The 12,758-nt window shown below is 48.8% G+C and overlaps 1 protein-coding gene across 2 annotated transcripts in view; it reads left to right on the top strand.

Moving 5' to 3' along the window:
• LOC119823203 (core histone macro-H2A.2) overlaps nucleotides 1-11,880 on the top strand; it is a 41,257-nt gene extending 29,377 nt beyond the window's left edge. For both annotated transcript variants that reach the window (XM_038343058.1, XM_038343059.1), the window contains exons 6-9: nucleotides 695-794; nucleotides 5,548-5,637; nucleotides 9,217-9,391; nucleotides 11,517-11,880. In XM_038343058.1, the coding sequence (XP_038198986.1) occupies nucleotides 695-794; nucleotides 5,548-5,637; nucleotides 9,217-9,391; nucleotides 11,517-11,682 (531 nt within the window). In that variant the 3' untranslated portion in view covers nucleotides 11,683-11,880. The remainder of the gene's footprint in view (nucleotides 1-694; nucleotides 795-5,547; nucleotides 5,638-9,216; nucleotides 9,392-11,516) is intronic.
• Nucleotides 11,881-12,758: the final 878 nt, after the last annotated feature.

Genomic DNA, 12,758 nt, shown 5'->3' with positions numbered 1-12,758 from the left:
CCTCCTACTCTGCCAAAACCACACAAGACAGCCCCAAGGATGTGGTACTCGGGCTGAGGGTGTAGCTTGGGATAGAGCGCTCACCTGGCATACACAAGGCCTTGAGTGCGTCCATAGCACAAAAGGATTGGGCAGGAGGCATTGTCACAGATGAGGGCAGCGTGGGAACCCAGAGTCTACTAGCCCCATCCCACATGGCCTCCCCAAATGTTCTGACTCTCTCAGGGGTGAGAAGAGAGTGCGCCTCGGGCTGCTTCCCGCACAGAGCCTCTGAGAGGCTGTGTCCATGGAGACCAAGGCCACAGGGTTAGGAACAAAAGACACAAAAGTGATGAGGGAAGGAGAGAGGAAGGGAGAGCCCATTTCTGTTCCTGACAATGGAGGCTGGCTGTTTGCACTCTGCTAGTCTCAAGAGCTCCCGAACTCAAAGGACTCTGCCCAAAAGCAAACGCCCAGAAGCCTGGCATGGCAGCTCAGGCCTACAATCCCAGCATTAGGAAGTGAAGGCAAGCATCAACTTGAACTCAAGACCAGCCTCAGCTACCTAAGGCCCTGTCTCAAAAACAAACAAACACCTGGGAATCTGAGCCCCTGTGCTGACCCTCAGCCTGAATAGTTGAGGAAAATAATACTGACAGTTAAATTAAAATGATTTTCAGTGGGAGTTGATCTCTGTCTTCTCTTCCTATTGCAGCTGTCCCTGACCCAAAGTGACATCAGCCATATTGGCTCTATGAGGGTGGAGGGCATCGTCCACCCAACCACAGCCGAAATCGACCTCAAAGAAGAGATAGGTAAGGCCTGGGGTTTGGAGAGGAGTCATGGCGAAGCCCACTGTCCACTTCTCATGAACTCTGTCGTCCTCTGCCTGAGATCCCACGTGGAAATGTCTCTCTCTCTGTGGGATAAAATGGTCTCACCAGAGAGGAGCAGGCTTTGCTTGGAATCTACACAAATTTTGTCAAGTTTTTCTTAGGGTGCTATATAGAGACAGACCATTTGTGTACAACTTGACGACATTTTCTCTAAGTGATGGAGCTCAGCAGGTTTGAGTACTTGCCTAGCGTGCACAAAGTTCTGGGCTCAACCCTTAGCACACCATGAACGGGTGTTCTGTATCACATGTGTAGTAGTGGCATTCAGAAGGTGGAGGCAGATGCAGCAGAAATTCAAGATTGTCCTTGACCCCATAGGGAGTTTGAGGCTAGCGTAAGCTACATGAAACCTTGTCTCAAAGCGCCGACTGAAGACCCCTGTGCAGCCAGTACATTGGTGAGTGGACCCTTCCGGCCCCACCCCTGATCCTGATTTCCTAGAGAGGAAAGCAGTCTTCTAACAGCGCAGAAGTGCTTGGTTTGGTTTGGGTTTTATTTAAATGGCCCTACATGCTCTTCGTGCCTGGCTCCCTCAGCGCAACTTAGCATCTGCAAAATCCACCCAAGCTACTGAGTGTGTTTGTTTATTTTCTTGGCTGTGTGGTATTTCACTGCATGAGAATGCCACAGTGTGGGTTCCATTCTGCAGCTGATGACAGCACCTGGGTCATTTTCACATGGGGCCATCCTGAGCGCTGCTGCTCAAAACATGATTGCACAAGCTTTGGATTGAACCTGACGTGGGTTTTAAGTTCACATGTCGAGAATGCTATTGGTGAAAAGGAAAGAGACAGAGACATGGGAACTAGTGGGTACACCGCTGTAATTTCTGCCCTCAGAAAGCAGACAGAAGGGTTATGATCTCCCCCCCCCCACCAAAAAAAAAGATAAAGGGCATGTAGAAAGGACTAAGAAAAGCAGAGGCAGGTGGATCTCTGTGAATTCGAGACCAACCTGGTTCACAAACTGAGTTCCAGGACAGGCTCCAAAGCTACAGAGAAACTCTGTCTCTGTCTCGAGTGGGGGGGGGAGGGAGAGAGCTGAGAAAGGGAGCTGACAAACTGTCAAAGGCATGAGAAACAACAGCACACATCGTGGCCACTATCTGGTCCATTTGTTGCCACGTTGCCCCATTTTCAAATATAAAACTGTTTTAAACCCTCCATTGAAAGGCTAAATGGGGTGGGGAAAAAAGGCCTCGACCCTGGGATCCAGGGCTGGCTCTGGGGTGAATGGTTTGAAGCCATTGCTAGCAGCTCAACCCTAGGTGGTGGCCCCAGACAGCTGGGCCCACTGTGTCTCTGGCACCAGAGGCCACTTGCTATGCTGGAAAGTCGGTTGGGTAGCACTGGGCGATAACAGAACTACAAAAACAGTTTTGTTTCTTCCCCTGTGTGCATGCCACAGACCCTCGCCCTCGCTTAAGAAGGCTCTCTCCAGTGTGGAAGAGCTTCCTCCCACTGTGGAAGGGCTCCCCTAGTGGCCAAATCTCCGGCTCTGTTTTGGGAAGGCTCTCCCCACTTTGAAAGGGTTCCCCCTAGTGGCCGAGTCTTCAGCTCTGTTTAGCTTGATGTCCTTTCCATGCACACAAAGCAAGTTCCTGTTTCAGACATCCTCATAATTCTGCATCTTTATGTCCAAAACATCAAAAGAGATGCTTCTCTGTTTAGAAGTCGGGTAGGGTGACGTGCACTGTTGCGGAAGCAAAAAATCAAGTTTGGACCCCACTGGTGGCCCCTATGGCTGATCTTTTGAGAGGGTGAGATGGACTGAGAGGCAGGCAGACAGGCAAGAGAGCAACCTCTGAGTTACCTTGGTCTCTCTCCAGGCACTTACAGATTGCTTTCTAGCTGTGTGACTTCAGATGTGTTTCCTAACCTCCCTGAACCTCAGTTTTCTCATCCGAAAGTGAGGATACAGTCTGAAGACCAGATGGCACAGGGCTGGATAAAAGACCAGCTCATGCCCACTCCTTAACAGACAGATCTTTATTGTTGCTACATCACTAGGAGACACGCTGTCACATGCCCATCCTGTACCACCAGCATGCAAGCCAGTCATCCTGTCCAGCCCAGGCCCTGATTCGTTTATTTTTTTTAATCTTGTACTAGGGGATTCAAGTGTTGCTTGGTGGTAGAACCTGTGCTTAATTTGCATGAAACCCTAGAGTCAGTCTGCAGCACAAAAATTAAAATGTAAAGACATTTACTGCCAAGCCTAATGACCCGAATTTGGTCCCTGGGAGCCACATGGCAGAAGAAGAAAACTAACTCACCCAAATTGTCCTTTGACCTATACACACACGTGCACCCATGTACGTACACACACACACACACACACACACACACACACACACACACACAAAATGTAAAGGGGAAGCAAGTCTCTTAACCCATGGCCTCTCCCACTCCCATACCTTTTTGCAGTTTATTTGCTGAGAAGCAAGACCAGTTTTCTCCTAGTCTGGATTTTGTTGTTTGCAATATCACTAAACACGTTTCTGCCTGTTTACCTGTTTAAACCAATGGTAGATCTAGAGACTTCAGGGCATTCAGTCTCAAGAAATAGGGTCTTGGGCAGTTCTCAACCTGTGGGTAGAGACCCTTTTGGGGGTTAGAATGACCCTTTCACAGGGGTCACCTAAGACCATCGGAAAACTAGATATTTACATTGCGATTCATAACAGTAGCAAAATGACAGTTATGAAATAGCAATGAAAATAATGTTATGGTTGGGGGGGTCACCACGACATGAGGAACCATATTAAAGGGTCACGACATTAGGAAGGTTGAGAACCGCTGTATAGGGGCATGACTCTATCGCTGAGTGTTTGCTGGGTTCAGTGCCCAGCACTAAAAGACAACTGGATGAGGGTCCACGGCCAGTGATACACCCGTGTTTCCTTAGATCTCCTCACTCTCATGATGCCCCTTCAACTTTACACACTCAGCAGTGGTTGGGAATTGGTGTCATTCTTACACAGATATGATCCACCATGGCCCGTTTATTCTGTGCCGGGGATTGAACCCAAAGCTTCCTGCATTCCAGGCAAGCCCCATATAGACTGAGCCACAACCCACCCTTCATCACTGTCAGCCTCATTAGCCCTCTAAGCTAGGGAGAAGAACAGGCTCACCTTGCTTCCCAGACAACTCCCCCTGACCCCTGACCCCGAATGCAGAGTGCCACAGTTTAGACTTAAGGCCCAGCTTTAGTCCCCAGCTGTCTCCGGGCCTCTGGGAGCCAGAAATGAGACTCAGAAATGTGTGGTGTCACAAGGACCATTTCCCGGTTGTATCTCTGAGACCTGAGCTACTTAAAGAAGAAGCCCCATCCGTAACCCCAGGAGAGAATGATCAGCTAGACATTTATGTAAATCCATCGATGTGTTCTGGCTCTCCAAGATATGTGAGTGCCTGCCTGAGTGTGATGAAGCCATATCACTCAAGAAACCTCTGAACTGAGTTATTATAATGAGAAATATTAACAATAAGTGCTTGGGACTAGGGGAATATTTGCATGTGCTTAATGAGATGTCCTGGGGATGGGACCCAAGTCCAAACGCAAGGTTATTCCTGTTCCCTATAGACAGCCCCTCTATGTGGTGAGCCGCCGCAGCAAGCAGCTCATGGCCCCCTCTGGCGGTAAGAGCTCTCATGCAGGTTGGCACCCTTAGTCCCCTGTCACCACTCTCCTGGGCACCTAGGATTCCTCAGCCCTTAGCAGTGGGTGGCCTTGTGGCTTCTGGGCAGGCTTAGACATCAAGATTCCTCAGCACTCGCAGAAGGTCAGGGCTGCAGCTCCTGAGCCTGGGGTGTCTAGGACCCTGGGGTTGCCCTGCCCCTTGGTTCCTGCCCTCAAACAGCCCAGCTGTCAATCAGTGCCTAACCACCTTTGCAGCTCAGCCTGCCAACTGCTCAGCTGCTGCCAGCTTTTTCCATGTTTTCACCACTGCCTGCATTAGGAAAAGTAGGCAAGAAAAGACCACTTGAGGGACGCCTTCTGTGGACACAAGGATGTGCAGACATACATACGGGTAGAACACCCATACACATACAAGATAAATGAATTTTTGAAATGCTTTGTAGAAGTACGTATTCACAGTGATTAGTGACTTCAACGGATTTTAACAGTGCTTTGGCAGTGCACGACACCAGCGTTCCCGAGAGATGCATTCCCCTCGTGTGCCTCACACATAGCTGCGAGGTGATTTTACAGAGTATTTTTAGCGGCCCTGGGTTTTGACAGTGACCCCCCCACCTCCCATCATGTGAGACCAGCTGTGGAATCTAGCACGAGCTGTGTTGGGTTGGCATGTGAAAGGTTTGGATTTGGGATTTTCCAGATTGAGGTGTTCTGCCTTGCTGAGACGTGGTTCAGTGGCAGGTTATTTGCTCAGCTTGTGGGAGGTCTTAGATTCCATGCTGGGCAACACAAGAAAAAGAGAGAGACAGCATGTGTGGTGTGTGTGTGCGTGTGCGTGTGTGTGCCCTTTAACAAAGATTGTCATCCTTTAGTCTGACCTCTGTGCGGTGCCTCCAGTGACCACTGGCAAACCAGGGTAACAAATGGAACATGGCACTTCTGGTTAAGACTTTCCTGACATACTAACATGCCCAGCAATATGACTCTGTTGAAAAGACGTTCACCAAGCCCCCATTGTTCTTTGTAGGTAAAGCCTTGGAAAAGGCAGGAGGTAAAGAGTTCTTGGAAACAGTAAAGGAGCTTCGCAAATCCCAAGGCCCTTTGGAAGTGGCGGAAGGTAAGTGTTAGACTGGTTACGTCTCAGCCTGACTCAACCCCTTCCTTACAGTCTCCAGCCTCCCACACTCATTCATGGTCACTGCATACAACAGGAAATGTCATCCCTAAAACGCACATTAAAAAGCCAAGCACATTCGTAGTCATGGGCTTGGAGGTAGAGACAGGAGGTTCCCTGAGGCTCACTGGTCAGTCAGTCTAGCCTGCTTGGTAAGGTGTAGGCCAGTGAGAGTCCATCTCAAAGGAGGTTGACAGTGTCCCTGAGGATGACACCAAGACTTCCCTCTAACCTCTACACACACACACACACACACACACACACACACACACACACACTGTAATAGTTTTAAAATGGCCCCAAAGGGAGTGGCACTATTAGGAGGCATGGCTTTGTTGAAGTGGGTGTGGCCTTGGAGGAAGTGTGTCACTGTGGAGATGGGTTTTGAGGTCTCATATATGCTCAAGCCATACCCAGTATCTCAGTTCACTTCCTGTTGCATTTTGATCAAGATGGAATTAAGAAGAATTGTTAAAGCTGCCGGAGAGGAGAGGCACGTGGGCCATCTGTATGAAATGGGAGTTTGAGCTGATGAGATAGCTCATCCAGTGAAGGGTCTCACCGTGGCCTTAAAAACCTGAGCTCAGCCCCTGGGAGCCTCTGAGTGGAAGAACTGATTCCCAGGGGTTGTCCTCTAATGTAAGTGTACTGTGACCTGCATCCATTAGTGTGTGTGCGCGTGCACACACACACACACACACAATGATCCCCACCTAAAGAGAAAAATCAAAATAAGGTGGGTAGCAGCTGACCTTGCCTCACAGAAGGGCAGCAAGCTCTGTTCTTGACCTTGGTATTAGTTCGATGGTATCTTGGATACTTTTCCATTTTGGTGAGAAAATAGCACAACCAAGGCAACTTAGAGAAGAAGGAGTTTATTGGGGTGGGCTACAGTTTCAGAGCATTAAGTCTGAGACCATCATGACAGGGAACATGGCTGCCGGCCGCCATGCATGCTGCTGGAGCAAGAACTGAGAGTTTACACCTTGATCCACAGGCGTGAGCGAGAGCAAGCTAACTGGGAATGGTGTGGACTTTTGAAATTTCAGAGCCTGCCCCCAGTGGCACACCTCCCCCAACAAGGCCACACCTCCCAATCCTTGCCAAACAGTTCCACCAACTGGAGGCCAGGCATTCAAATGCATGAGCCTATGGGGGGCATTCTCATTCAAACCACCACAGATAGGATAAGGGGTGGGGGAGAAGCATAGTGAATGTGAGCGGCAAGCCAGTGCTTTTGAAGACTGGCAGCCCAGCATGGTCTAAATCCTCACACAGACAGGCTCCTGGGACCAGACCTCAGCAGATGAAGAACCTGCATTTCATTTCTAGAAGAGCTTAGGTCTCCTGCAGCTGACAGCAGTCATGAGATGTATGCCTTTGCTTTCTCTTTTTTTAAGTTAATGACCACACATCTTTTTTCTTTTTTTTAAAGATGTATTTATTTATTATGTATACAATGTTCTGCCTGCATGTATCCCTACAGGCCAGAAGAGGGCACCAGATCTCATTACAGATGTCTGTGTGTGTGAACCTTTTCAAAGACACTAAAACGAATGAAAAATACTTACCTCTTAGAGTTGGTAAAAGGACCAGTTTCAGTCCAGGCCTCTACACAGCTGCCCCTGCCAGACCCTGCTGGGAGCCCATGTGCCCCATGCATGTTCTCCAAGCCAGACCAGTCCATGCTGAGCCTCTGCCACATGCACTGTGCTGTAGATGTCAGTGTGGCCCTAAAAGAAGAAATTTATAGCCAAGTGAGGAGCCCAGGGTCACACGGTGCATCTCTTACCAGGCTGCCCAGATGCATGGCTCAGAAAAGATGGACAAAGGAACTGGGAGTGAAGGACACAACCAAGCATGGAGACAGAAAAGTCACTTCTGATGATTGATGGCCACAGGGACTTTCCTCAAACTCCTCAGTAGCCAAGGTTCTTACCAGGCCTGTCAATAACAGGGGCCATGTTTAGGGGAATAAAATTTAAAAGAGAGAGGGAAGGGGTGTGGTAGTTTACAACACCCCCCACACATAAAATCATGGTGAGTAGCTATTAGGATGTGTGACTTTGTTGGAGAAGGTATGACCTTACTGAAGGAAGTGTGTCACTATAGAGGTGGGCTTTGAGATCTCATATATGCTCAAGCTGTACCCAGTGTCTCAGACCACTTCCTGTTGCCTGCTAGATCAAGATGTAGCTCCTTCTCCACTCTCAGCTCCATCTCCAGCACCATTTCTGCCTGCACACTGCCATGTCCCACCATGATAATAATGGACTGAACCTCTGAAACAGCAAGCTATCTAATTAAATGTTTCCTTTGTAAGAGTTGTTGTGGTCATGGTGTCTCTTCACAGCAATAGAAACCCTGAGGGAGGGAGGGAGGGAGAGAGAGAGGGAGGGAGGGAGAGAAAGGAAGGAAGGAGCTAGAAAGGTGGCTCAGAGGTTAAAAGCACTGGCTGCTCTTGCAGAAGACCTTGGTTCAATTCCCAGCACCCACATGTCAACTCACAACTGTCTATAACTTCAGGTCCAGGGGATCTGATGCCATCTTCTGGCTTCTAAAGGCAGTGCAGACATAGATGTAGGAAAAACACCCTTACACATAAAATAAAATAATATTTTAAAGATAAAGAAAGGAAGGAGGGCCTAGAGAGATGGCTCAGCAGTTAAATGCACTGGCTGCTCTTCCAGAAGACCTGGGTTTAGTTCCCAGCATCCACATGGTGGTTCACAGCCATATTTAACTCCAGGCCTGGGGATTTGCCCTTTTCTGGTCTCCTTGGGCACTATATACATACAATACACAGACATGCATGCAGGCAAATACCCATCCCTATAAAAACATTTTTTAGTTAAGCCTTGTCAAGTGGTGGTGGTGCACAAATTAAATCCCAGCACTTGGGTGGCAGAGGTAGGTGGATCTCTGAGTTGTAGGACAGCCTGGTCTACAGAGTGAGTTCCAGGACAGCCTGGGCTACACAGAGAAACCCTGTCTTGAAAAACTTTAAAAAAAAAAAAAGCCAGGCACTGTGGCACACACCTTTAATCCTGGTGTCATGGTAAGTCAACAAAACTAACCAGTACGGCAACCCTGGCCGTCCATCTCCAGTATCCTTAACTGCAGTCACAAAGTACCCTCGGCCATGTCAGGGAGCAGTTAAGAACCCCGGGATTCCGACATTTGGGAATGACTGTTACTGGACCTCCCACAGCCCCAGTTGTGATTCTGATATGTTCCTGTTGCCAGGATCCACTGAGGTGGTTCCTGACCAGGGGCCTGGGGACAGGTCACCAGCAGTGAAAAACTTGTCACATCAACACCCAGACTAGGGTTTCTGACCAGAGCTCACATCCTGCCACACTCTCCTCTCGGTGGGCAGGGAGGGAGGGGTCCAGCCACCTGCACTTTCACTTCCTGTCCTCCAGGATCTCACAGGATTACCTGTGAGGCCCAGGATCGTCACCCAGCTTTAAGGTGGGACTCGGGAAATAACCTCCTGCGTTTCCCTTTCCTGTGTCCCAGCTGCCGTCAGCCAATCCAGTGGACTCGCAGCCAAATTTGTCATCCATTGTCACATCCCCCAGTGGGGCTCCGACAAATGTGAAGAGCAGCTGGAAGAGACCATCAAAAACTGCCTGTCCGCAGCCGAGGACAAGAAGCTCAAGTCCGTCGCCTTCCCGCCTTTCCCCAGTGGCAGGTAGGACACAGTTTCTTAGTTGACATCCCCAGCCTTTCTGTTGGACTGCCAAGGTTGCCACATTCCATCAGCCCATTCTAGAAGGCAAAGCCAGAGTCTGCCCACAAAGCCTGCAAGTTCGGTAGGCAACAGAGAAAGGAGCCCAATTTCCTGCCTTTCAAACAGAGACAAGCCCCTGGCCTGGGGTGTCAAGTCTCCCTAGCCTGGGGCCAGCTCTCCTGCCTTGTTGATATCAATGCTCAGAACAGAAAGACACCATGGGTAGCATTTTAGTTTTGTGTGTGCGTGTGGGTACACATGTGTGTCGTATGTGTATATGTGTGTGGAGACCAGTGTCATTACTCGGGTGACTAACACTCTTGTTGCTGTGATAACACATTCTGTCCTGAAGTAACTTAGGGGAGCAAAGCGTTTATTTGTGTTACACTTCCGGGTCACAGTCCATCGTCAAAGTCAGGCAGGAGTTAAAGGCAAGAGTTTGATAAAGAAACCTTGGGCAAATGCTGCTTGCTGGCTCACTCCCTGGCTTCTACTTAGGTAGCTCTTTTCATACAACCCAAGATCATCTGCCCAAGGAACGGTGTTGCCCACAGTGGGCTGGGCCCTTCCATGGCAATCATCAATCAAGACAATCCCTCCCAGACGTGGCCACAGGCCAATCTGATCTGGGAAATTCATCAATTGAGGTTTCTCCTCTCAGATGACTAAGATACCCATCTTGTTTTTGTTTTGAGAAAGGGCCTTACTATGTCTCTTGGCTAGCCTAGAACTCACAATGTAAATTAGGCTAGTCTTAAACTCAGAGAGATCTGCCTACCTCTGTCTCCTGAGTGCTGAGTGTATTACCACACCCTACCACCCTGAGGTTTAGGTGCTGTTGTTTTGGTTTGGCGATTTTTTTTTTTTTTTGCTTTTTTGTTTGAGATAGGGTCTGGCCTGGAGGTCAGTGGCCCACGCCTTTAGTTCCAGCAAAGGCAGGCAGATCTCTGAGTTTGAAGTCAGCCTGGTCTACAGAGTGAGTTCCAGGACAGCCAGGACCACACAGAGAAACCCTGTCTTGCAAAACCAAAACCAAAAAGATAAAAGGGGGGCGGGGAGAGTCTCATTATGTAACCTTGACTGTCCTGGAACTCATTATGTAGATCAGGCTAGCCTTGAACTCACAGAGATCTGCCTGCCTCTGCCTCTTACAGTAAAAGTATGTACTGTCAATGGTGGGTTTACCACCTTTTTTAAAAAATACGCTTTCATTGGTTTTGAGTTAACCAATCAGGTTAGGCTGACTGGCCAGCCAGTCTCAGGGATCTACCTGTCTTTGGGGTTACAGACACTATCACCATGCCCAGCCTCGTTATATTTGCTTTGAGAAACTCAGATCACATGCTTGTGTGGCAAGCCCTTTCCCCACCAAGCCATCCCTGCATCATACCCCATGTTTGTTAAAGACACCTGCCTGCTTTATGTGGTACTGGGGGACCTAACCCAGCATGTTAGGCACAAACACTGACCAACTGAGCCCCAGCCCCAGCAATTATGAAAGGCCCTTGTCGTATAATCTGGTTTGAAGGAGCAAACAAACAAACAAACAAAAAAAAACTTTGCTTTTTGAAGACATGGTCTTATAAATGTGAAATCAATAGAGTTTATCCTTAAGCCAGCTGACACAGATTCAAATTTGGGACATCCTTTACATACTAGCTCTGTGACCTTGACTGAAAGTATGTAGCATTCTTTCGTATGTGGTTAGTATGTAGCAGGGACATCTCCACCAACCGGTGTCTTCCCCTGACTCCTGCCAGTGTGACTTGTGAACTGGCCCTGTATGTGGTGAGTTCCACACCATACAAACAAGGGTCCAGGGCCAGCATGAGAAGAAACTTTTAGCAGGGCGTGGTGGTACATCCTTTTAATCTGTGCACTCTGGAAGGCAGAAGCAGGCAGATCTCCGAGTTCATGGTCAGCCTGGTCCGCACAGTGAGTTCCAGGCTAGCCAGGGCTACCTAGTGAGACCCTGTCAAAACAAGAACAGAAAGGAACCAGCGTCCCTCTCCTCAAGCTAAGAGAGAATTACAGCAGTGGTACAGGAACCCAGAGTGACACGAGCTCTTCTTTCGCTTGGTCATAGAAACTGCTTTCCCAAACAGACGGCCGCCCAGGTGACCCTCAAGGCCATCTCAGCCCACTTCGACGACTCAAGCGCGTCCTCGCTGAAGAATGTGTACTTCCTGCTGTTTGACAGCGAGAGCATCGGCATCTACGTACAGGAGATGGCCAAGCTGGACACCAAGTAGCTTTCCGGTGGGGAGAGTCAGGGTCACGTCTCCAGAGCAGGGGGTTTTATTTTTTAAAAGGATTGAGGACGGGTGACGTGGCAGGGGAGCAGAGGGCAGCTGAGAGGGGAAGCCGAGGCAGCGGGGCAGGGCCTGACTGCCTGGGGAAGGGGCCCAGCGCATTTTATATTCTCTTTACAAAAGGCCTCTTTCGAAATTAACCAGGTTTCCACCAAGGGTTTTTTTTTTTTTTTTCATGTCTTTTCTTCCTGTTGTTTTAGAACTTTTTTTAAAAAAAAACAAACAGACATAAAAATAGACCTCGTTTAGATTTATAGCATTGACTTTTACTCTCTCTCTCTCTCTCTTTCTCTCTCTCTCTCTCTCTCTCTCTCACACACACACACACACACACACACACACACAAGTCTTTTCAAAGTTCTTAAGTGTTTGGTTCCTCCTTTTTCCAAGTCAGGAGGGCATGACAGCCACTTGGGTGTATTGGCTGTCTCCCTCAGTGGAGAGAAGATGGGAAAGACATCCTAGGTGCTTTTCTCTTCTGTAATAGGGTCCCCTCCCCGACCCCTAAAATATTTGTAACTACACCTAAAAGGGTTTTGCCTTGGGATTTTTGTTTGTTTGGTTTTGTTTTTTTTTAAAGAAAAAAGAAAAATGAAAGGAAAAAAAAATAAAAGATCCAGTGTCTTTCTTATAACATATCCCTTTATTGCCATATTTCCTTCTCTTGGACGGCTGTCTCCACGGGTAGATTCTTCTAGAGTGTTGTAAAGAAACTGCACAAGACCTGTCACCCTAGCGTCCCACTAGGCTCTCTAGGGCTCCTGATCAGCCCGCATCATGACGGTCCTGCCTTCAGAGAGGGTGAGCCTGCTGGCTAGCATCCACAACAGCAGAGCTGGGGACAAAACTGCCCATGAGTCATGATTCCCTGGAGAGAGACCTAAGTCTCAGCCCCAGCCTGTACAACTGAACAGAACAGACCTTAGCGACAACCCAAATGGGGATGGACTGGACGTGCCAGGGAGGCTGGGCAAGGACTCTGCCACCCATAAGCAGAGGCCAAGGCCAAAAGCAAG

The sequence above is a fragment of the Arvicola amphibius genome, chromosome 9 (assembly GCF_903992535.2).
Source record: "Arvicola amphibius chromosome 9, mArvAmp1.2, whole genome shotgun sequence".
In the NCBI taxonomy this organism is placed as follows: domain Eukaryota; kingdom Metazoa; phylum Chordata; class Mammalia; order Rodentia; family Cricetidae; genus Arvicola; species Arvicola amphibius.
This window is presented reverse-complemented; position numbering and strand designations above follow the sequence as displayed.